The following is a 25,135-nucleotide window of genomic DNA, read 5'->3' as shown; positions in this document are numbered from 1 at the left end:
CAGTCTGCAAAAGCTGAACGTTGCAAATCTTTGCAACTGTGCAAAATTTACACAACGTTACAACAAATTCACTAACTAGGTGTCTCATGGTCCTAGTGTGTGAAGAAAACAGTATTTGAGGCTCAGATCTTTTTGATTTGCGCAAGCAAATCACAATCTAGCATACAAATTATGACAATAAATATATAATGACATTATCCAAGTTAACACAACCTCAGAAACTAAATAAAATCAAAACCATTCTTCTAAATTTGTTATTGCCTACCTGGGCCCGTGAAGCAAGGATTACAAAGTATTAACAATGAAGATTAGCCATAAACTAAAAATCATAATATATATATTATATATATATATATATATATATATATTACCATATATATATCATATATAGTATATTATAGATATATACATATATCTATATATACATATAATATATATATCATATATTTGTACAATAAGTATATATTATATACAATATCCATCTAGAGAAAACAATCTATATATAGATATATATATATATATATATATATATATATATATATAATTTAGTTCAATATTTAGTCCTTGGACCAAGTCGCAACATTAAAAACCTGGCGAAGTCGATGCCAAAGCCGCCGAGTACCTTGACTCACCTGGACAAATTTAGCCCAGGGCCTGGCTGGCCGAAAACCTCCTCCTTCTCTCCCTTGGATCCCCTCCCGAAATTCTCCCTTGTGAAACCTTGGAATTCTCACGTTTTTCCCTTGAAGTATTTTCGGGCAATGCGCGTAGGACACATGAGGGGAGAGGTGAAAGGAGTTATGTGACGAAGATAAGTACTCTAAATTAAAATCACGAGATTTAACACGTTGCTCATTTATTGAAGAGGCACTGAGTAAAGAGATAAGGTACAAATATGACAGTACCCAAATAGTAAACCCTGACCAGGAGTTTTTAAACAATTATGTCAGACGTCGGCCCAACCTAGAAAAAGGAGAAGGGTTGAGTAGCAGATTAACATCCTTGCCTTGTAAAATCCAAAGGGGTGCATAAAACTTTCAACAACTCCTAGTATTCTGGTGCAGGCGACAATGGGTCATAAGACAGGAAACCCAGGACTGTAATACTAATAGAGTGAGTAAGAATATGACAAGTAAGGGCCTTCTTTCCTTATCAGCAGTCAGAAATACAACTTACATTTCTTCTGTCATTCCTTTAACTGCAAATTACTAAATTGCAATGATTACTTTCATTGCTATACAGAAGATTATTATAACGTTACGCGTTTGTTAAACATATCAAATAATTTTTAAGATAACTTCACATATGCTTGTTAAACATATCAAATAATTCTAATTTATAAAAAGGTATCACCAGGCAGAAAATGTTACAAAAACCGGTTTGCTCATGAGGAATTTTGAAATAATTCTAGATTCATTCTCAGCCAAAAAAAAAGACATGATTGTATAACGAGTTCAAGCATTAACTTCAGCTTCGGTTCGAGTCTCATAAGTGAGAAAGAATTTCCTTTCAGGTTTCAAGGCTTCCAGAGCTAAGTGAATCCAAATACATTAGGAAGTAGAAAAGTTGCGAGGCCATATTAGCCAGTGCAAGACAGATGCTTCACTATACAACAAAAAAAAACAGACCTAATGTCAACCACATCTCTCAATAAAAACAGAAACAAAATACATTAACTCCTACACACTAGATTGCATTTTCATTTAAATGTACAAGTATATCGGAGAAGCTTTCTGGACATGTGAGCAAAGCCATTAGACAAATGCATCTTCTAGCTACAAATGCATAGTTCTGAGATAAGAGGCTTGGTCTGTTCTTCACTATCAGTAACTATTTACTTTTGTCACATCTTTATAATTATCCTTTCCTTCCTTTTTTGTGCTTAAAATCTAGGACGAGCCACGAATGAAGAGAGAGAGAGAGAGAGAGAGAGAGAGAGAGAGAGAGAGAGAGAGAGAGTTTATGAAAGGCATCCAACTCTAAAAAGTGCCTTGCTGTTTCCTTTTGCCAAGTGCAACCCGTCTGGGACCAGCCTTTGCAAAGAGATCCAATGTCTTGCTGGAAGTTCCGTTCCGAATATACAATTTCCTGGATTGCATCAGCTTCCTCACTATATACATACATATATATATATATATACATATACTATATATATATATATATAGATATATATATATATATATATATATATATATATATATATATATATATATATATTATATATAAATTCTGCTCTCCTGCTTTTTTTGAAAGACCTTTTAACTTGTGGAGACCTGCATTCTTTTAAAAAAAAATTATTCCATGGGACAGAATCTAATTCCTAAAATGTCCTTAGTCATCCGTCCGAATCCTGCTGTTCTGGTTCTAGCCAAAAACCAACAGATGGGTAAAATAGCTTTCCCACAAATAGAGCTTTAAAGTAACTATCCGGGACATGCCCAGCATCCTAAATTCTCATCTCCAATTTGTCCGAATATAAATTTGGATTTTTTTTTTTTGTACCCCAAATATATTTTTCATGAGGCTTCAGTCATCCTCGTTATTATCACCAACCAATCCTTACGTTTTCACTGGATATATAAATTACATAGCTACCTTTTTTTATTCAGAGCAGATCATAAAAAATTTGCATTATATATAAGAAGAAGAAAAAACAAACACACAAACAAACAAACTAAAAGAGTTAGCCATTTCATTCATCACTTACGTCTCCACTTTTATAATCGACACTAATACCAACGCCTCCACCATTCCATAGATAAAAGAAAAGGGGGCGGGGTGTGAATTAGGCATTAACTGTTTACGGGAAGGTCGGTCAACCCCAATTCCTGAAGCAAGGTGAAAAGAAGAGCGGGGTACTGGTGTCGAATGTCCAGAGACCATTTAAGGCGTTGTTGGAAGGCCTTGAGAGCAGTGGCACTCCCAGATACCCAAGATGCTGCCGTTGGCACGGTTTCTGGCACCGTGCCCTACGGTGCTCGCCTTCCCCCTATCCCTCTCTCTCATTCCCCGCGATCAATGATACTTTACGCTCATACGTGTGCGTGTGTGCATATACACACGTATATGCCCAAAGAGGACATGTGTCCCTTATAAGATCGAAAATTCCATGGAGAGGCAATGACATGTGTTTGACAGCATGCGCTTATGGCATTGCTACGGATTACCTTGAATCGTCTTTACAGATAAAATGGCCAGACATTACTTCTAAAAAATATGGATACAACATGACCAGAGAAACTGACAAACAGAAAAAGCATGAAAAACCTGACAATGGATAAACTGAAAAACGGATAGGACATTGATACAGAAATCCATATATGGATACAACATTGAAAAAAGATCGAAGCATTAAATCAAATATGAGAAAATATTCGAAAAAGTAAGAAAAGATTGATTTAAAAGCTGGAACTTGGTAAATCATCACGCATGAATTCAAACCATTACAAGATCGGCGAAAGAGTACTGACTTAAAATAAGTGAAATACCGAAATCCCAACATCATCAAAACAGAATTTATTAAACGCCAGTAAACCTTCTTATAAAATAGTTCTTTTATACAGTTCGGGATCACAACTCAAACGACTTAGCTCAACATATCATAATCCATGTCATCTGTATTGTCATCAATTGTGAACAATATATATTTAGAAGTATGACTTCTTAACTTTTGGAAAAACTTGTTCATTTTGAAACTTGATTAACGTTAATTTTAGTGAATTTGTAGTTAAAGTAAATTAATGCACAAGGCTAAGTTTACTGTCACGTTTCTGATTGTAGAAGAGCTAGAAAGAAACCAAAAATCTGTTGATAATATTTTACTTTGTTTGATTATTCACGAGTCGGTTAAATCAGTTATTGTATATTTTAGCAGAAACAAGAAAAAAGCCACATTGAAGTGATATTATCAACATTTTTCTGTAGCCTCACTGAGTAGTCAGTATTTTGAAATCTTAATCAAAGATAGATTGTGAAAACTGTAATTTTCATAGTTTTTGAAAGAGTAAAGTTGAAGGTTAGTGTACTGTTACAGTAGTAAAAGCTGTAAATATTTATATTTTTGGACCACTATTTTGTGACATCCTTGTGCAACTTTCTTTAGCAATCATTCAAGATCGTTTTCAAAAAATAATTTGAAATATTCAGCGTATAATGAGAAACACAGGTTTAAAAAAAACTCACTTACGCTACCGAAAGTTGCACGGGGATAATGACGTCACGGACTGCTCTTGAACTGCATTTGATGCCTTTTGTAATTGATGTAATCTTATTCCCCTCTTTTTTACCTAATGAGTCTCATAGTAGCCACTGGGAATATCTGTAGCAGCTGTAGAAATTATGCAACAGTAACTGATTTCCAGTATTCGAATTGTACACGTAATATACGTAATATCTTAGAGGATGCAGATAGCGTATGTACCTGAAGAATAGTATATACCCCAATAGCAGTTACATTCCAATGAGTAATCTCTAGCAAAGCTTTCTACTCATTACCGCGTGTGAGCGTTAGTAGGCTCCAACATACTGTAGGCTCATGCATAATACCCCAACACGAGTAAATAGTAAGTAGAACAAAGGAGGTGAAAGACCTGTATCCGTATCTGGAGTGGTGGCTTTCCCTGCCCCCTTCCCACTCATGTGTCTTCACCTTTACCTTTGACCTATGGTCGCAAGATGCTGGCAGTACTGTCATTTTCATCAATAATTCCAAGAATATCTTTGCTTTATTGCTATACATTTCGTCTAGGGGATTTTTGGGTAATGGGCCGGTGTCATTCTGACTGCCAAATCAAGCGACTGTTTAACGTGTGAAGAAACAAATCATAATCTAAAGATGAAATAGCTCTTTGCATTTCATCTATAGATCCTTCGTGGTTTTATAACTCTCGATTATTTTTCCGTTTGTTTGATCATTTTATTTGCCCTGATTTGATTGTGATATTGAGTATTATTTCTTGATTTCTGTCTTCCTTTATTCTGAGCCCAGGAGTGTGTCACACTTATCCACTGGATCAGCTAGACAAAAGAGGCCTCTCTGACGTCTAAAACTGATCTTTTTGAAGGAAAACTGCTCGTAGTCGAGTAGTGTATATTTACACATAGAGCATGAATTCTTCCTTATTATATCTTAAACACCGAGCAGTTTTTCTTTTTCAAAACAGTTATGGGAACTTACTTGATTTGACTTCTATAATTTCTTGAATTTCAAATTAAGTAAATTTCCCATCATCTCATTCATCAAATATTTTTTCATACTTTTGATAAATAATGTGATAAACCATTAAACTCATCATAAATACTTTAGAAATCTCATTTGAAGTTCTATTTGTCCTCGAAAACCTATTAATTCAGCTGTTTCCCAAATCAGTCATTTTCAATTCTGATGCCAGAATCAAGTGGTTAATCTTAAGAAGTTAAGTGAACATGAAACATGCAAAAGAAAACAAAAGTTACTTCTCATTAACCTGAGTTTTTACCATTCCCCTTTCTATGATGCATGGTTTCCTGCATATACCTCCATACGATTATTCATTATTCATATAAATTCCCTCAAAGCAATGCCAGGGCAAGAACCCCTCCCCCACCCTCTCTCTCCCTTGCCTGATTTGCTGCCCACTCACTTGTTTGAAAAAAAATGAGTAAAATGTCACAACCGCATTAAACGTATATACCAGAATTAAATTCATGACCTAAAATTACTTTCCTGGTTTTCTTTTATTTATTTCTTTATTTGGAATGCCATTTACATTCAGCGATTTTCAATAACATCTGAAATGGCCCTGTCAACCCCACATAATAAAAAAAAATCCCGGATTATACATACTTCAGATTCCTATAATCCGACAATTACGAATATATTCTCATATCTACTTCTCGATGGATTTATTCCTTTACTTTTGTTTCTGTTTATTTGTCGTGCCATGTCTTCTTGCTCATCCCATTCTCTTTTTGTTTTGATTTGTTTTTTTGTTTTATTTTTATTTGACTAACTCTTGTTATGTTTCTCTCTCGTTTTCAGTTCCTTAAAAAAAACCCAAACTACCACAACCACCACAATGTCATCCGAGGAGGAATACAGGTAAGGTACCTATACCTGGACAGGGAAAAATTAGGGAGACTTAGGGAAAATTAGGGAAGAAAGCGGGGGAAATGTGCATGACGAAAAATCTGGGAAATTAGGGGAGACCACGGGGGAAAATGTGATGATGAAAAGGAAAATTAGGAAAAATTAGGGGAGACCACGGGGGAAGATATGAATGACGAAAAAGAAAATTAGAGAAGACTGCAGGGGAAATACGAACAACGAAAAGGAAAACCAGTGGGAAAACTAATAAAATATAAATTACGAAAGACAGAGTTAGGGAGAACGCTGGAAAAATATAAATACCAAAAGATAAAATCATGGAAAGCAAAGGAAAAATACAAGTAACTATAGACAGGATGAGGGAGAGCGCAAGAATATATATATATAATATATATATATATATATATATATATATATATATATATATATATATATATATATATATATATATAGATAGATAGATAGAGATAGATAGATAGATAGATAATGGAACAGTACAAAGGAAACAGATAAGGAAAGCACATTTAAATCATAGGGAGATAGAGTGAAAACAAAAACCAAAAAAAAAATGCAGGCAATAGTAGGAAAAACTCATAAGAGAAAATCAACGAAAATAAAGATAAAAAACGACCGAGAACGTCAGAGAGGGAAATAAAAGAAATAAATAGTTAATATAGATATCGAAACATAGGTTTAGACACCATAACTTGAGCACTTCACAATGTATCGTGTGTAAGCTATAATTTCTAGTTTTTTTTTTCAATTCTAAGATAAAACTCCTTTATTTTTAGAGCATTTGCCATAGTGCATAACTTGAATTTTAATTCGCTTAAACAGACTTTTTCCAAACACAAAAGCTACTCAGGATTATATGCAATGGACTTGCGGTTAAACTGAACAGGGGACTTGCAGAAGATCTAAGTTCATAGTTATAGCTTGCAATATTGGGACTTGCATAAGATCTAAGTTCATAGTTATAGCTTGCAATATTTTGACACTTCAAAAATAGACAGTTTTCATGAAATTCGTTCAGATAAATTTTCCTGCTATCCAAACAATGGGTATTTTATAAAGAAAAACAGACAATGCTTTCCTTAAAAGCGACAACCGGGACTAAATAACTAGATAAACGAAACTAGAAATAACCGAAAAACTAGATTTTCCAAGAACTTCGGTTAAACCAAGTCCAAAATGGCGGAGAAAATGGACTTAGGGAGTAAAAAATTTGGTGGCCGCTATGAGAATTCAAAGGACAGGCTGGGGGCGAAATAGCGACCTACGCAGAAGGGGAGGAGAGTATCCTACCAATCTCGGTGAAGGATCGGCTTTACCATTCTTTTCCCATTTGTAGTTTTAATGTAAACTTGAAAGCAAACTCCAGGAGGACCCCGAGAAGTCGCCAGCATCAGGATAACTGAAAACGTGTCATTCTCTTTACTAATATGTTTGTTTTTTCCTCCTATAGCAGTTCAGAAGAAGAAGAAGACACCATGGCGGACGAGGTACACATTGGCGTTCCATTTCCCCAAAAGTTTTTCTTATTCCATTAATTAAAACCCAAACACTTACAAATCTAATCATTAGTGAATAAATATTGTTCATAAATAGTCCTCGCTGAGATAGGATGCCATGTTTTTCTGTGTTGTGACGGATAAAATACAAATAGCGTTGCCTACACACGGTAGGTACAGAGTTGGCACATGAAGGCTACGCTGTATACCAAGTTACCTGACAGTCATTATCCTGAAGCAGCCCACTAATTGGGTGTCAAATATATCGACATTTTGACCAGATTCTATGTGAGCATAACAGAGGCCACTGTTCTACAACAGAACAGTCTTTTGTAATTTATTCTAATGTTAATTTGGCTTTGAGATAATGAAAGGCTGGGTACTCGGAAAGCAACATGAATGCCTATACCAAGTGTGGAGTGACAAATATACTATAGCCTTGGGCATTTGTACATTAAAACAAGAGATCTTACTGTCTACGATCAGGCTATCCAAAGTCTGTTAACACCGCCTAGTATAGCTTTGCAGTATCGACCTAAATGACACTTCTGGATATGTAATATTAATCAGCAACTTTGCAAGATGTCTCGTAAAATGTGCAAGTGCTTAAAGGCTCTGAGTTGCATGACGCCAGAAATATCTAGCTGCAGAGGGAAACGGTCCCAGGTAGCCGTAAGACCTGGAGATCTTGAAAGCGTCCAACTTTCTTTTTTTTTACCTAAAACATTTTGTTTCTCTTCGTTTCGAGAAATGCACAATAGAAATTCCACGTGCGCCTTCTTTGTGTAAGTAGGCTGGAGGGTTTGAAAGACCGCCTGAAGAAGGTAGATGCGTTCACATGGAAACAAAGCCATAGTGTGACACCATTACCTCCTCCTGGCTACCTCTTCGTCCCTCAGTGTGTGCGCCAGATTTTAAAATCCTTGCTGCCCTAAGGGCGTCACAGCGTCAAGCTGTGACGTTGCTATATCCGTCCCGCTTCAGCCCACGAGTGTCCTTTTTTCGATAGAATATATCCTATGGGTTCCTTCGTCCCTTTTCAGGTTTTTTTCTTTATATTTTTTTTTTAGATCCTTACCTAAGGTTCAGTTAGTTCAGTCCTGAGATTTAGAATGTCTAGTCGCTGAATTTTCTTTTTAATTTTTTACCCTTTTCAGTTTTGGCAAGATTGCTACTTGTGATGATTTTTAATGATGTATTCCAGACCCTTCTGTAGTGACAGGAAAAAAATAAACTGTAAATAAATTGTAAACGCCTCATTAAGAGAGAACAGTTGGTTCTTGTCTTCGGTTCAAATCTAGATGGCATTATCTGTCCCAACCCTATAGAAGACTGGAGGGGTTTTCTACCATTTTAGATAGTTTTTCTTTTTTTCTTTTTCGTTTTAATCCTTCTCCCAAAGCTGTTTATTTTCTTTATTTCCGCAGATTGCTTATATAGCACATTATGTACCTTTTTATTTTTATTTCTCCCATTTATCACAGGCTTTAGCGAAGTTACACAATCCATAGGTGTCATGCTTATATCAAGCAAGTACATACATATATACATAAATGCATTATATATCATTTCTATGCTTGCAAACACAATCACATGCAGTACACGCCAGCAAGTACTTCCACCTGTGAACGTACTCGCAAGCATACAGCTTCAAGCATAAAACTTAGAGAGTTATATTTATAACCATTTATTTTAATTTATACAATCCTCTGCCAACCGGAGGATCGACTCTTAGAGGCCAATAGTGTTATAGTATAAAGGTTTATTTAGTTTTATTTTATTTTAAGTTTCACTTATCTTTTTATTTTGCCTCTCCCACTTATCTCCTGCTGGTTGCACGATGATAACCAAAGAGTATCTTGATGTTGGAAAACTTCCAAAATTTCCGTTTTGATGATTTTGGAGGCTACAAGTATACAATTAAACCAAAATGAGTCTGGTCATTGACACAACCCATCAGGACTGATTTGGTTTTCATGTGCAAAACATCAAATTTAATACTACCAACTGTTCTAGATGATATACCTAAGACTGATGTAATATTACTGGGGTCTGTGCCACCACCAATAGATGTTCCCTAGATGCAATCTATTGATTTCTTAGGCAGACCCAAACTGAGTGATATTACATCTTTCAGTACATTGTTCTTTGGACAATGTCATGTCTGAACCTGGAATTATATCATGCAAATATCATTTGCAAAATGAAAATAAGGATTGCAAGGTTAGGATAAGGTTTACAAAAATTGCTTATGTTGCCTCAGGCAATATTTCATTTTTGTGACGGTGATTATTGGTTTAGATATTACCATGGTTACTTTTCATGAAACAGGCCATTTCTCCTAAGAATTATTTTGCTGAACAAACCAGATACATCACTTCTTGCAATCCCATTTTCATGAAAGCGTAACTGATTTGATCTGTGCGGTCACGCTTATCGTCTAGCTGGTATCGTAATCTTTCAGAATACACTCGTTTTTATGTGATGGTACGTTCATTTTCTCAAGGAAAAAATAAATGATGAACAGTGATGATAAGCATGAACCAATTCTTAAGCCCGATCCTTTCCTGTTGAGTCGCCTCAGCACCTCAAGAGATTTCGAACCCCATTTCAATATTGTGCCTCAGACAATGGAGCAAGTTTATTTAATAACTTCAACCCTTTAAACATTTCGTCTCCGACACACATAATAAAGTTAAGAAGCTCTCAACTCTATCTCTATAAATTTAACGACTCGCTAATTTAATCAGCAAAAAAGAGTCCATGCTTTGTAAGAAAATAAAATGTCAAAACTGACTTCTGAGAAGCGGTACAGTACAGCCCAGCTGATTCTGTAAACGAGCCAAGTACAGCAAAGGTGCTGGGGTGATGTCAACTGGTTCCTCAGTTAATCCAGTAGTCAAAAGACGTGCATGTCCCCACTGTCAATTTGGGGAGATAAGAGAGGATACAGAAATGGATCTGGGGTGGGCTGGGAGGGGTGCATGAGAAGGGGGGGTGGGAGGAAGGGAAGGGAAGGGAAGGGATGAAACAAAAAGAAATGGTGCTAATTTGGATGATGGTCTCTACAGCAGCGAGGAGGAGTCATCGGAGGAGGAGGAGGACCCAGCGGCCGTGAGTTAGCTAGTCACTAATTCACTAACACCTTACTCACACAAAAAAAATGAAATCTATAAAAGCCTCTGATTTGCATACTTGACTGAAAGTGGCTTTAAGAAAGTGATATTCATTTTTATTAACTGTTGGAGGCTTGAACTCTCTCACGAAAATCATGTAAGACTGAAACTTTGGTTAAATTACAAATAAACTGAAGAATACAGTCTTACCGTTGCCAAATAATAAATTCAACGTACTGTACTTCCCACAAACTTCTTGACATTTTCCTATAACTTATTTTAGCTCAAATTAAACCAACCGAGTCATTAGGAAAACATCTGCGTCAAGAAGGAGAGTTCAAGCCTCTTAAGTCATTTCAAGTTTCACTGAATATTATTATAAGAATCTAACTTTGAAATCATAATATAAATTTTCTTTTATCTGAAGTAAATCTGCTTTTCATCACTGCTTAGATGTTCTAAACGTTCGCTGAATATCAAATCTTAACTGTTTTTAAAGATCCCAATATTTGTACTCTGTCACATATTTATAAAATGGGATTTAATAATCTAATTCTATATGTTACAGGAAAGTTTTCAATTGAGATGAGTCATGGTATCGTAAGAACGTAGATCCTATAGACAGTATACTAGAAGTGCTGATCGTAGATGTAGAAAGTAGATTAGCTCTTTGACGAATGTTGTGTATTCATAGTTTTTACGTCATTCTTATAAATAAAATACTTGGACATCATATACTGCATCTGCAAATATCTATATATATATTTATTTTATAAAGATTCATGCGGTTCTTTACAGCACATTTACTAGCCTTATTTGTCTGAAATGTTTCCTTACAGATTAAGCTAACGAGATATTTCAAGAAGCACATAAACTTAAATTTATATAAAAAAGTCAAATAAAGAGGTTTCAATATAATATGCAAATAAGACAATATGGAAAACTATATCAGTCAGAATACTGGAAAATATATCTCTACCTTTTCACAAAAAAAGTCATCATTCACAAAATTATTCATTCTGTCCCCCTCCCCCCCCCCCAGCACCATATCTCCTCGGAGACACAATATCACTCTGGCCCCTTTTAAACTTTTATTTTATTTTTGTTCTTCTTTTTATTTGGAAACAATATAATCTTGGTTCTTTCTTTTTCGAAACTGATTAACTTCACTGAAGGACCAACTCATAGGATGGTCACCTCTTCCATGTTGATGATCCTCGTCTTGAGAGTCACGTTCCTTGACCTTTTTTTTCTGACATTTGGGCATGACCCTACATAAAAGGAATCCAGTCCCAAAAAATGCCTGTTTAAACCAAATCTATATCCTGTTTTTAAAAGGATCCAGTGCCAAACTATCTAATACTATTGTCTGCTAATGTTGATCCTCAAATAGCCTAATTAAGAAGACTGTGTAAGAGAGAGAGAGAGAGAGAGAGAGAGAGAGAGAGAGAGAGAGAGAGAGAGAGACGCACACATGAACATGCTATGGGGATCCGTGACGCAACTTATAGAATTGCTAGTTTGGCCCTGTAACAAAAATACTAAAGAAAATGTTTGTTCTCGTTGTCCATTACTAAATTTTAGTGTGTGAATCTTTTGACCCTTCTGCACATGTGCGATGCGTGTACTCGTATACATGTGTGACAAACCGACAAGGGGATCATTCGAAATTACGATGTTGTCATATTTGTAAATATGTATAGTATACATGTGCGTATACATAAATTGTTCGAACATTTTAGCACTTTGATGTCTCTTATTATAAGATATCTTGGATACATAAAAAGTTTGCTAATTATCTTGTAAATTCGTTATATATCATATAGTACAAGTGCAAAACTCATATGTTTCTTCTTATTTAATTATCTCCAAAGTAATGACTCCAATACCTATTTGAACTCGTCCTTTTTCAATTTATATTTCAACCCTTTAAAATTCTGTGCAAGAATGGCAATTTTCGTTGACAAGAGGTTATTTAGTTCCTGTAAAGTAAATCGATAAATTCATAAGGTTTAATATCATAGAATTCGGCCCCTGAGAGAGAGAGAGAGAGAGAGAGAGAGAGAGAGAGAGAGAGAGAGAGAGAGAGAGAATTTTTAACACTTCTGATACCTTCCTGACGGGTAATGACTTCATCTGAATGCAAGTACCTGTGTGTGTATATACCTATAGGGTGGGAGAGTCTGTAGGCAGGGCCTGGTGGTGCTGTAAGTAACCGCCCCCTGCCGAACAGCCAGCACTCACCCGCCCTCCCCCCTCTCTGTCTCCCTACAGAAGGCAAAAGCGGCCGAGGTACTTGCTAGACAACGAGCTTTGGAAGTATGTTCTGAGTGTCACCTACTAACTGCATGCGGGGCTTAATTAAAGTAATTTGCAATTAAGAGTCAAAAGATTTCAGTTCTTGAGCAACTGACTTTTGTATTGCTGAATATATAGATCAAAATCATTTGCAATAATTGTGAATTATAAGTACCACTGTATTCGTGAATATATGAAATAGTTGATAATAAGTCTGTGAGAAATAATCAGCCTTCTGCAGTCATTCACCTGAAGATATTCCGAAAGAGTTGTGGACGCGTCCATATAAGCCTCCACGTGAGAGTTCACGTGACGTCACGTAAAAAATGAGGTCATGTGACTCCATGTGAGGCCACGGCTGTCCCAAAAAGCGTCGCCCCGAGAGTTTCTTTGGTAACTGGCGCAGTGCCTATCTCTCACGAGGTAGGGCACTCGCCCACCACACCACACGCCCCTACCACAGCCCATCGAGTCCTCTCCCAGATCTAGCTCACCTTCCCCATACTATATCTCAAGACTGATCTCAGTGCAAGAGATGATAATTACTCAAACCAGGGCCCCGCCGCGAGCATAACAACGCGGCAGCCCTGGAGCGAGCACACTAACATCTGTTGACTCAAACGATCTGCATCAGATGATAAGAGCATCACCCGTTCACACTTGTGTTGTGACTATCATCCGCGAGAGATCTGGCGGACTGAGATCAACAGCAAACCCGCATGGGCAAAGAAGCTCATGTCGATGTGATCTTTAATACATCTCGAGATAGTCATGGGTCAAATCAAGATCAAGGGAGATGTACCCAATGGCTTGTGCGTCAGGGGCAACACAATCCCTTCCACATCCAGCGGCCGTCTAGGCGACGGGCGGCCCCGGGTCGGAAAAACCGACTAGGCCCCCCCCGCCCCCTTTCACTTCTAAAACTCACCCCCTCCCTCTTGATTTAAAAATGATGATGTCCCGTCGGGAGGAACTGAATGTTACCTTGTCCATAGATCGAACTGTCCTCGTTCATAAACGCAACATTTCTGTGTCTGTTGAAACGGCCTTGGATTTACCTATCACTTTCCTAATCAATTTTTTTTTTCTTTTATAACGATGGTCATTTAATATCTATAATTTCAGATGATTATTTTATTCTATGCATTTTTATTCCTCTTCACCATTAATTTCTTCCATAACAAGGATTTCATGTTCTGTTTATGAATTTCCTGATACATTATTTTCTAATTATTATTTCGTAACTAATCTCCCTCCCTAATCCAGGTGAAGTGGATTACGTTATCTCTGGACGAAAGGTTCAAAATAAATGTACCGCTTTCATTTCGGGCGTTTCTATCGGTCGCGTCTTCGGAACGGCGTCATTAGTAAGTACCGTGAGTTTATCTCACGGAAGAACAATTCCTCGACTTTTATGCTTGACACTTTTAGATTTCCGTTAGTCTTTCAGTTTAACGTCAAAACAGTTCCTTGAAATTTTACTCCCCCCACTCCCACAAACAAATTTTCATGGGTCACGGGTTCCCCTCTGCTTCAAAATAAATTTTTTGGTCCCAGGGCGTCGGACGCTCTCTTTTGATATTCGTTAGTCTTTCGGTTTAATGTCAAAACGGTTCCTCGAAATTTTATTTACGCCCCCTAAAATTTGGGTTTCATTGGTCCCCCTCTGGTTCATAGAACATTCTTTAACCCCTGGGCATCGTCGGTCAGCTCCTCGGCCCTCCGTCAGAGCGGGGGGCTGTGGCGAGGTTACCGAGGTGAAACTTCCCATTTAGCCCCCCGACCTCGCAGGATGGTGGGAGGTCAGGGCGCCATCGTATTTCTTGGGCGTGGGTGTTCATCTCGAACGTTCATTGACTAAGCTTCTATTTTTTTTCTTCTTCTTTTTGGCTGATGAAGCGATCGCCCTAGCTCTGACCTCCATATTCCTCAGCATTTTATATAATCAAAATTACCACATGAATTCTATCACTAAAAATCGTCTATACCTATTTTTCGTCATATAATTCTTGTCGCAACGAATAAAAGCAATAATCTTTTTTTCAGTAAAATTTTACACCGAAACAAATACAATTATTGTTTCGGTGACATTTGAATGTCCATATTTCATTTTATAAACGCAGCCCTTCGTGTTGACAGATATACAATATTTCTGAATTTTGAAACGTCAGATTTTATTTCTCGAAGGCACCCTTTAAGGGTGCATGGGGGCAACGTCAGTCATTTACGAATTGTATTACAAGGTTGTTTATGGTTCATTCAATACTTTATTAAAAAAATCTGACAAAGCGAGTTATATGGACGTTAGCTGTCGCTTGAGTCAGTCGTCTTTCTCAATTCACTGGGGAGATTTTCGGTGGCGCCCTGAAAGATACTTAACACAAAATAGATTAGAATTTATTTTTATTTTCATTTTTTTTTCTAAAGTCTCAAAAGCGGTTGGATCACGCGAGAATTGCAATTCATGTAGCAAGTGGTTGTTGATTACGTTATATTACTTTTATTTATTTTAATTGTTCTTTCTTTTATTTATTTTATTGTTTTTTTGGTTCTTCTTTTATTTATTTATTTTTTTTTTTGGCTGCACGATTCCATAATGATAACTTCTGCCTCTTCAAAAGCGTTTGTCTTGATTTTCGGCGACAGCTTACTTTGTGGCTTTCCACCCCCACTACTCCCCCTCCCTTTTTTTTGGCAACTCCACCCCCTCCCAAACTTTTGTTTGGCATAAGCTCGCTCTCCTTCCGTCTCTGTAATAACCTTTTATGCATCTACCAGAGGTACACAACCTGCCAACAGAGACCCCAAACCCAGTAAGTCAACTAATCTCTTGGTTTACAAATTTTAATTTTTCGTTTCTTCATTCATTAATCTTTTTCTTAAACCCCTCATATTATTCATTCTATGCCTCTTTGCAGTATTGCACCACAAAAGCTTAAGCTTCTTGGAAAGGCTTTTTAAAAGCTTATTGACCATTTTCAGTCTGATGCCGCAGATGAAAGACAAAAAAAATGCCATAAAAAAATAAATCACAGGTCTTTCAAATCAATGATTGCTTGTCGCTAGAAATCGATGAATGTTTACAGTATATAAACAATGACTTTAGATGCTTCTAATTTAGTAGCATACAAAATGCTTTAGACTATGACTCAAGCTCAGTTATCTGATAACCGACAAAAAAAAAAGTATCTATATTTATATTTTGCAATCACGTGCTTATAAGCTTCTTGGATATTCCATTTGCAACATATTGATATAACCGGAAGTTCTCTCTATATAAGATTAAGATGGAAAAGAAAGATAAGAGTATATACATTGACTAATGGCTGAAGACGAGCTTCAGCCCTGGGTGGACTTACACTAACTCTCAGAGACGATTCGCAGGAAGCAAAGAAGAAGCAGGAGGAGATTGAGAAGAAGAAGGCCGAGGTGCGCAAGCGCCTCGAGGAGCAGTCTGCTAAGAAACAGAAGAAGGGTTTCATGACCCCTGAGCGTAAGAAGAAGCTCAGAGTAAGTATCACTCCGTTTTCCCTTTCTTTGCCCAGGCCACGATTCATTTTGGCACAGTTGACTGTGGTTATGGATAGAAATTCGTTAGTTATCTTGCTCAGTATAGTCATTTGATTAAAAGATGCATATATGGCTCCAAAATAACACCTTCTGTATTAGAATGATCAAGTAAGAAATTTACACAAGAGCCCCTTTTGGGCGAAAAATTACCAATTTTCAAAATGGCAAAACGCAGTAACTATAAACGTCATTTTGGCTGATATAAATGGCAGCTATTCAACCGGACCGATTGACCGAAGCCTCGTGATTCCTCCCATTACAGCTTTTGCTCCGTAAGAAGGCCGCTGAGGAACTGAAGAAGGAACAGGAGAGGAAGGCCGCTGAGAGACGTAAGATTATTGACGAACGTTGCGGTCAGCCCAAGAATCTTGATGGTGCAAATGAAGGTACAGTAAGATGGATCAGTGAGTGGGGGAGGAAGGGATAAGGAGAGGGAGGGATGAAGGGAGAGAAGAACGACGAAGGAGAATGATTAGGCAGAGAGGGGTGGGAAACGGAGCAGGATGAGGAAATTAAAGACTGAGCATCAATTTCAATCTCTATCTCAGTCATACAGGTGTATATTACAGGTAGTTTCGGGTGATAGATGGAAAGGGTAGGAGGAATATATAAAGTTGTTACCGAGGACAAAAAAAGAAGCCACGGTAAATGAACAATATGGCCCCCACAAAATCGTGAAGCACAAAAAATATGAAGTATGAGCGAACAATTATGTAATTTACGAGACCGCGTTGAAGAATTTGAAACGTCCTAGTGATATAGTCAATTATCGTTAATTTGGACATCTTATACAAGCCTGATTGCGGGCGGGAACCGAGGAGAGAGGAACAGAATTTGCGGCAATTGTTTTATATTTCAAGCACCACTTATCAGCAAGGAAGTTTGACAGATTTAAATATAAGCGCAATAAATAAAAGCAAGGACAAGGCATAGACACTTGAGCATCGACGGAATGATAGATGAATTATAGCAAAGAAAGAGGAGTCAAAAATGAATGATGACAATAAATAAAAATATAAAAAGAGTAAAGAACTAACATCGAGATGTCCCATACTAAGAACTAAATTCTACATAAAGGGGAAACCAACCATGAGACGGAAAACGTTTTAAAAACCGGAAACGTCAGTGTACAAAAATCTGAGCGATTGGCTGTACTAGCATCCTGGTGAGACCGAAGTTCGAAATGTTTCAGGTAACAGAGATGTAATCTTTCACAGAGCAGACTACATACGCTTCAGCAGTGTGCAGTATAGTATATTTAAAATATGGAATGCATAGCAAAAGGGAGGAGAAGGGTGAAATTTGATAATACGGCAATAAGTTAATACGAGAGCTCGACAAAAATTTATAAATCGTTAGGCGAATAACATAAAAATTGAGTATGTTTTTTAGTAAAAAATTCCGATGTAAATAGGAAGTTTGGCTAAGAAGGAAGTTAACCCATATTCCGCTGTGCAAACATCCCAGTAATTACCGCAAAACTTTAGATGAACAGGAAATTCTTATATCAAATAGCGAAGTATTTGTAAGCATGAACGTAAATGACTTGTAGGTCAAATAAGGCTTACAACAAAGGGAACTGTCGATTCAGAAAAGAGGAAACCTAAATTTGATGTGAAACGACAAACATTTGATAACATTCGAAAAAAGGGGCTATAATGGTATTTAGAGAGAGAAAAGACGAAATATGAGGGAATATTCAATTTTGAAATCTAGGAAATCAAGGTTGGAGGGGTACGAAACTACAGAGAGATTTTTAGGGGAAGAAACCCTTGCAAGAACCGAATCGACGCTTTTCATTGTGTTAACAAAAATACTAAGAAGCGAAAACTCGAGACTCTTAAATAAAGAAATAGATACACAGTTAAATCAAAAAGATTTATTTAATCCTGCTAGGCAGGAAAAAATCCTATTTCAGGCAGGCCATTCAGGCCGAAAATTTCTAATGAAATCATGACATAAAATTGGGAAATCTACTAAATAAAATGAACGCAAGTGAAACTCTGATGAAATACGTCTGATGAATCGGGGAATTTCGGTCTTTTTCATGGGTAACAGGATACTATTTTCTGATATTGTCAACCGTAAGGTAATTCAGTTAAGATCCTAGTACCTTGGGCGATGCAAAACAAATGTCTACACAGTTCGCTGTATTTTTTAGCTTATAGCTTGTTATTCATTTTAAAAACAAAATGATGATCCGGTTTTTTCTCATTTACCAGAGAATCTCCGAGTTGAAGAGGGAATTAACCGCTTAATAAAGTAAACAAAAAAATGGAGTCTATTATTACCTGATTCTGAAGAAAAGGGCGTGTGACCATTACATGGAATTCTGGGGAATATGCTGTCCTGAATCGCTGGTTAAGGAGCGATGTTATTTAATGTTCTACTTTTAGACTTTTCATGTTATTGAGACATACCATTGATGGGGACTAACGATTTTAGTTGTAAGAACTTGTTAGGTGTAAGAGGGATGGGAAAAATATTAAAATTCTTGGAAAAAAATTCTGGACCGTCGAAATGTGGACTGACGTTAATAATAAACGGGAATCTGTAAAATTCGTAAATGGTCAAAACAGGTGGCCAGCTCGCATGCAGAAAAGTCTTTCAATTCATTACAAGTAAAGTTCATACTCGTTTGCGTATAGTAAATAAGGAGAGTAAATCCTTTTCTAAGTGTCGACCCTGATGGTGTTGCGACAAGTTTATTAATAATGCGACAGATCTTGGAACGGATCTCTCAGAAAACAAGCATAACAAGCCTTAAATCAAGGTATAGAAAACCAAGGATTGTTCCAAAAGTTAAATACCTTTACAGAGTCACTAACGTAGCTATGGGATTAGGGATGACTATACAGAGATCATCTATACGGTAAGAGAGCGCAGATCACTTAATATCAGTAATATAGAAAGATGGGGCTTTAAAGATGGGTCTTAAGCACGCTGATAAAAAAATAAAAATAAAAAAAAGAAGAGAAAGGCTATTCGTGCAAAAATTGCTAATGGAATAGTGGTGTCAAAATGTAATTCAGGAGAAATGAGTAAGGGGAAAGTTAGTTCATAAAAAATTATATCTGAGTAATGATAGAGTTAACTCTAAGGACATTAAAACTAGGACTCAACACCGAACATTTCTCGAGATTCAAAGTTCAAGTTGTATAGGACTAATGAATATTTTTCCTCCCCATTTTAATGCTTTCCTCTTTCCCCCTAGAAGCAGGTGATGGAGAGCAACACAGCCTGCAACATTCTGACATCCTGTCCTGTATTTGATGTGTAGTTCAGTAGACTTGCAATGAAGTAGATCATGTGTAGCTAAGATGAATTCATACAACACTCACATGCATTCACACACACCTACACAGAACAAAGACCATCCACGTTTATCACTCATATGAAAATGTATAACCATTTTTCCTGTTGTAAATCACACAGTACATAATAGGGCCCGGTAACATTTCCAATCCGTTGGGTACTCATTACTTCCATCGCTAGAATAACCAATGTTCCTAATAATAATTTTCAGTATATTGCGTCATCCACGAAAATAACGTCATGTGAGAGAGAAGAATGAATATCTAGTTTTGATATAAAAAGGTATAACAAGATTTGTCAAAACGCCCTCGATATACTCTACGTAAAGGATATTTCCCCAAAAATGTCGATTTTCATCTCCAAGCCAGATATGTTATACACATCGGTTTTCCTTTCGATTTTTTTAAGATTCATTTTGCAGATAGATGGCACCCGAAGAAGGCCAGCTAAAATTAATACATATTTTCCTTCATCTGAAATTTTTGAAAATTTCGAGTTATAAAATATGCAAAGAAAATTGTTAAGAATAACATTTTGTAAGGTCTTAAAGTTAAGTCATTTTTATTGGCTATGGATAGTCGAGAAATAAGTTAAAATTCAATCAGTTCAGCTTTGATGTATAAAGTGATCATTGTAAGTCTTTCCTTCCCAGAGAAATTGAAAAGTTCAATGCATTTCATCAAATGCTTCTTATTGGAAAAATTATTCTCCTTAAACTACAAATGGCATACTTTACTCGTGTCGCAACATATTTTTTCGACAGTATGTGTAATTTTGCACCACCGTCAAGTCCCTATTTGTCAGTTCCAAAACGTAATGTGTCCAAGGAGTCAATCCCCGCCACCTGAACAAGAAATCAGAATTTAGTATTTATTCCCAGTGACTGAGTCAATTTCATGTACATGTACAAGTCCTAAGTGATGTTCATCTGTGAAAAGTCACTTTCCTGTCCCGTGAAAAAAAAAAAATTCCTCTACCGTCCCATTCAAAATCAATTTGTCAGAAACAATTATCATCTCATACAAAAGAAAGTATGGAGAATTAACTGCATTTTTCTTTTTTTTCCCTCTCGGATGTCTTTGTTTTTTTCCTCCCAATTAAAAAAGAAATTCGAATTGATATATGAAAACGTTGCCCTTAATTCTACCCAACAGAAACCCTTCGTGCTATTGTTAAAGAGTACTACGATCATATCGCTGCTGTTGAGAGTGATAAATATGATATCGAGATGGAGACCATAAGGAAGGATTACGAGGTTTGTATTCCTGATAAAATGACAAAAAATTACCCCGCACCGCCCCTCGCCCCCGATTCCCCCCCACCCCCCCAACAAAAAAATACATGAGAGCAGATATCCCAGCAACCAACCCCCACCCGCAACCAAGCATTCCTCTGTTAGCAGAGCATTGGTCCTGCATAACTGTTGTCAGCCCTACTTCACTCTCCGCTGACCCCAACCAGTCCAAACACCCTGCTGGTTGGTTGGCAGATCAGCAGAGAGCTGCTAAGAAGGGAGGAACCGCAGAAAATGGATGCAATGAAGGCGACATGATTGCAATGAAATCATGTTTGCAATGAGGGATTAAAACGACAGATTGCAAGTTTTTTTCTTAGTGTCACATATGCAATCTTCATTCAATCTTGGGTCCATTTGTTCAACCAATGGCGTTTTCATTTAGAGAGTTTTACTGCTTAGAGATTTTTATTTCTTTTCCATTTTCCCCCTTCTCTCTTGTGTTTACGTTCGCTGCTTATGATCCGAATTGCTGAACAAAACCCAAAAATGAAAAAGAATCCCTCTTTTTTAGTTCAATGTGTGGAATTCCGACAACAGATCCCTGACTTGCCTTTTTGTTTTCTTTCTCTTGATTTGCACATTTTAATTTACCTTTTGTTTTGAGTGATTAAATCTGTAAGGAGTTACATCTTAGGTGTTTTCTCAATCCATTATTTGTCGTTAATTTTTATTTTCTTTTCTTTTGGCCCTGCATTCACTCTTTATCCTGCACTGGACATAAAAACTCCAACATGTTTGTTTAGCACTAAGTGTTTGTGTGTTCGTTTGTCCCTCTCGTTCTATTGTTTGTTGTTGTGTGTTGTTTGTTTTTGTAATAATATGTGTTTGCAGAGAGCCAGCGGCCGGCGACATTAAAGACGGAAAAGTGTTGTGCCTTCACCATCCCACGCAAAATTGGGGAACTCCCCTAATTTTGTTTTTATTTTCTGTTTATAGCTGAGCTTCAAACTCTGTGTAGAGAATTCCATAAACGCATTGAAGGCCTAGAGGGTGACAAATGGGATTTGGAGTATCAGATCAAAATGAAGGACTACCAGGTAAAGGGTGGAGCCTGGCCAGGCTCGCTGCCTTGCTTGGTAGTGCACGGCTAGGGCTGGGCGGGTTGTGCAGGTTGGCTGATGGGGGGGAGCAGTTTAGTCTGGGCTACTCAGACTGCCCCAGCAGCCTTGTTAGTACTACTGCCTGCCTGCTGGCTGCTACCCACTCCTGTTGTCCCAGGGAATTATTGCCTTAAGCCAGTGTCCTCTCTCAGTTAATTTTCTTCCCTTACAGGCTGTTCTTATGGAGGCCCTCACTTTCACTCACTGCTATTATTATAACTTTCTTGTCTTAGTTATTTGTATAATCATTCATTTCCCTCTTAAAAAATATCTTTTTATCATGATATCACCCCAAAAGAAAACAAGTCAGTGAATTAGTCAATCATCACTAATGTGATCATTACCATATAACCACCCTTCAGTTATGGCTGATAGATGTACAACAAAAAATTTCAATGTTAATCATTATTTTATGTATGTTTTACCTGTTGCACTGCCTTTCTTTATTTTTTTTCTGTCTCTCCTGAGAGCCCCTCTGGCCCTCCTCCTGTTTTATCCTTAACGAGACATTCTGTTATAGACACACTTAGGGCAATCTGCAAGGAATACCACGAGCGTTTGTTCCTTTGCGAGTCCCAGAAATGGGACCTCGAATATGAGGTTCGCAGGAGAGATTATGAGGTACAGTGGCCTGAACCTCCTGCCAACAGTCGGGAGTGCTCTACTAGTAGTGTACATACTATGTAACGGCTAGACCAGCCCTGGATATACTGTCATTTGTTTATTTTTATCATTATTATTATTTGCCCTTTTCAAAATAAAAAATAGAAACAACATTCTATACCAGTGCCTTCTATCACATGTTATTATAATGTTAGTGCCAATACTACTTCCTCTATTTCTACCACTTTCACTACTACTGCTCCAATTCTTACCACTACAGCTTGTATATACTGGTCAAGTATTCTGTTCTTTCTCACACCACTTTATCAATTAAACTTCAGAGCAGTTGTTTTTCCCAATTTTTCCACGCAAATTTGGCCATTATAATTTACTTCTTTTCTTCTCCAACTCCTCCTTTTGCTTTCCTTCGGCATCTTGGACTTACCACTAGATCTTAATTGTCTACACGTTCCATAGAATCGTATTCACATATTTCACAAAAATAATTTGATATATTCCACAGACCTGAATTTACTTACATCATGAAACTCAGTAACTGCAATTTATCTCATTTATCATAACACAAAATTCGTCAAAATCTAAAGATATATGTTTGAAATTTAGCTGGAATAGTGAGGACAGTAGTAGTAAGTAGCGCTGCTGCCATCACTGGCAACTTTTGAGAGAAAAAAAAAGAATGAAGTGCTCAGTTACATGGGAGCAAGGGTTGACCTTTACCACTCATGCTCACCCTGCTGCTGCCCCTGCTGGCCTGGCTAGGGTGTCTGGGTTTGGATCCTTGTCTCCTCTCAGCTGGGCCTGCTTGGATTCTCACCCTTTCACCCACGTCACTTACTTACGCTACACTTTTGCTTGTTTAGTTTACTCACGACAATCCTGCTGGGTTCAGGGTGCAGTCTGGAGTGTGTCCCGTCCACAGCAGGATGGTCTGGTGTTACGTGCAAGGTGGTGGGTGTAGATAAAAGTTACATTCCCACACTCTGACACCCCTTCACCCTCCTTCTGCTCTCCCCCGCCACTGCACACACCCAAACCTTTAAGTAATGCTTCTCAACATTCATTCTCATAGAATTAGTTTGTTATGCTTTTTAGTTCCTTTCATCAATGCTTTATTAACATTCCATGGCTTGGAATGCTCTGTGTTTTTATAGAAGCAAATTTCTTCAGCCTTGTTTCAGAATGATGCCTCATACTCGATGGCAGATACAGCACTTTTTTCGTCTAAAACAGCTTTCATTGATATAACTGTAATATCAGAGTCTTCTTTTAGTATCAGTAATTCTTCCATAGTTAATTAGTTGACAAGATCTGAGAACAACTATTACTTAGACTGTACACAATCGTTGTCTTGTTTTTCCGTGTTCAGTAATCATGATGTGATTTGTAAGTAGTGCTGATTGTGGGTAGGCACGATATAACTCACCCATCCACACTTACCATCCACCTGTTAGGGGGGAAGTGCAGAATTCAGGAATTGGAGTGGAGGCCAAAGTGTTGGGTTTGCAGCAGAAGGTAGTTCATAAAATAGAAGATTTAAAGGTTTGCTTTTGGTCCCTACGGCATTTAGACACTTACGGGGTGGCACCACCTCTATACATACGGAAGGGCTTTCTCAGCATAAGAGGCATCTTTCTTTCTTTCAACTAACATCCGGCGCTTTTTTTTGGCAACAATTTGATTTCAATATTCTATAAGTATCCTCTTTTTTGCTACCAGTTTTTTCTTGTCATTTGTCCAGGGCTGGCCAAACCGTTTGTTGAAGCTTAGTGAAAAAACAACAAAAAAGTTAGCTTTGGAGGGCATTACTAATTTCCAAACCTCCAGTGTACAGTAAAGTCCTTATTAGGTGTAGGTTTTCGATCCCTCAGGAAAAGGGCTCGGCGCTCCATCCTCGCTTGCTAACCGGATCCCAAGTCATAACCAATGCATGTTGTCCCAAGCACTATAGAGGGAGGGCGTCTGGAGGGGCCCCTTGGGGACCACCTTCAAAGGGTTGTACTGGGGGTCCCTCTTTATGCCCCATTTAATCACTTATAGAGTTATCCTACCTGGCCCCAATCCCCTTCCATTCAGCCAAACGTGAGCCTAGATGACCCCCCCAAACGTCCCTCTCCCCCTTTAGACCCCCTTCAGCCGTCCCCAGGGCAGCAGCACTTAATTAATTAGGCCCTAAGAGGTCACAGCAACCTCCCAGCTTTCCGCCCCCCCAAGAGGTCAAC

The 25,135-nt window shown here is 37.6% G+C and overlaps 2 protein-coding genes across 2 annotated transcripts in view; one reads left to right on the top strand and one right to left on the bottom strand.

Annotated features, from left to right (window-relative positions):
• LOC135197692 (ras association domain-containing protein 10-like) overlaps positions 1–25,135 on the bottom strand; it is a 708,795-nt gene that overhangs the window by 650,574 nt on the left and 33,086 nt on the right. The window lies entirely within an intron of this gene.
• The window catches only part of LOC135197686 (troponin I-like), a 43,189-nt gene that overhangs the window by 467 nt on the left and 17,587 nt on the right, over positions 1–25,135 (top strand). Inside the window, exons 2-7 of the mRNA XM_064224703.1 lie at positions 6,020–6,079; positions 10,668–10,710; positions 12,987–13,031; positions 16,395–16,520; positions 16,843–16,966; positions 21,050–21,150. Coding sequence (XP_064080773.1) covers positions 6,057–6,079; positions 10,668–10,710; positions 12,987–13,031; positions 16,395–16,520; positions 16,843–16,966; positions 21,050–21,150 — 462 coding nt within the window. The 5' untranslated portion in view covers positions 6,020–6,056. The remainder of the gene's footprint in view (positions 1–6,019; positions 6,080–10,667; positions 10,711–12,986; positions 13,032–16,394; positions 16,521–16,842; positions 16,967–21,049; positions 21,151–25,135) is intronic.

Source organism: Macrobrachium nipponense, chromosome 21 (genome assembly GCF_015104395.2).
Source record: "Macrobrachium nipponense isolate FS-2020 chromosome 21, ASM1510439v2, whole genome shotgun sequence".
Classification (NCBI taxonomy): domain Eukaryota; kingdom Metazoa; phylum Arthropoda; class Malacostraca; order Decapoda; family Palaemonidae; genus Macrobrachium; species Macrobrachium nipponense.
Note: the sequence above shows the minus strand (reverse complement) of the source record. Positions and strands in the feature narration are given on the sequence as shown.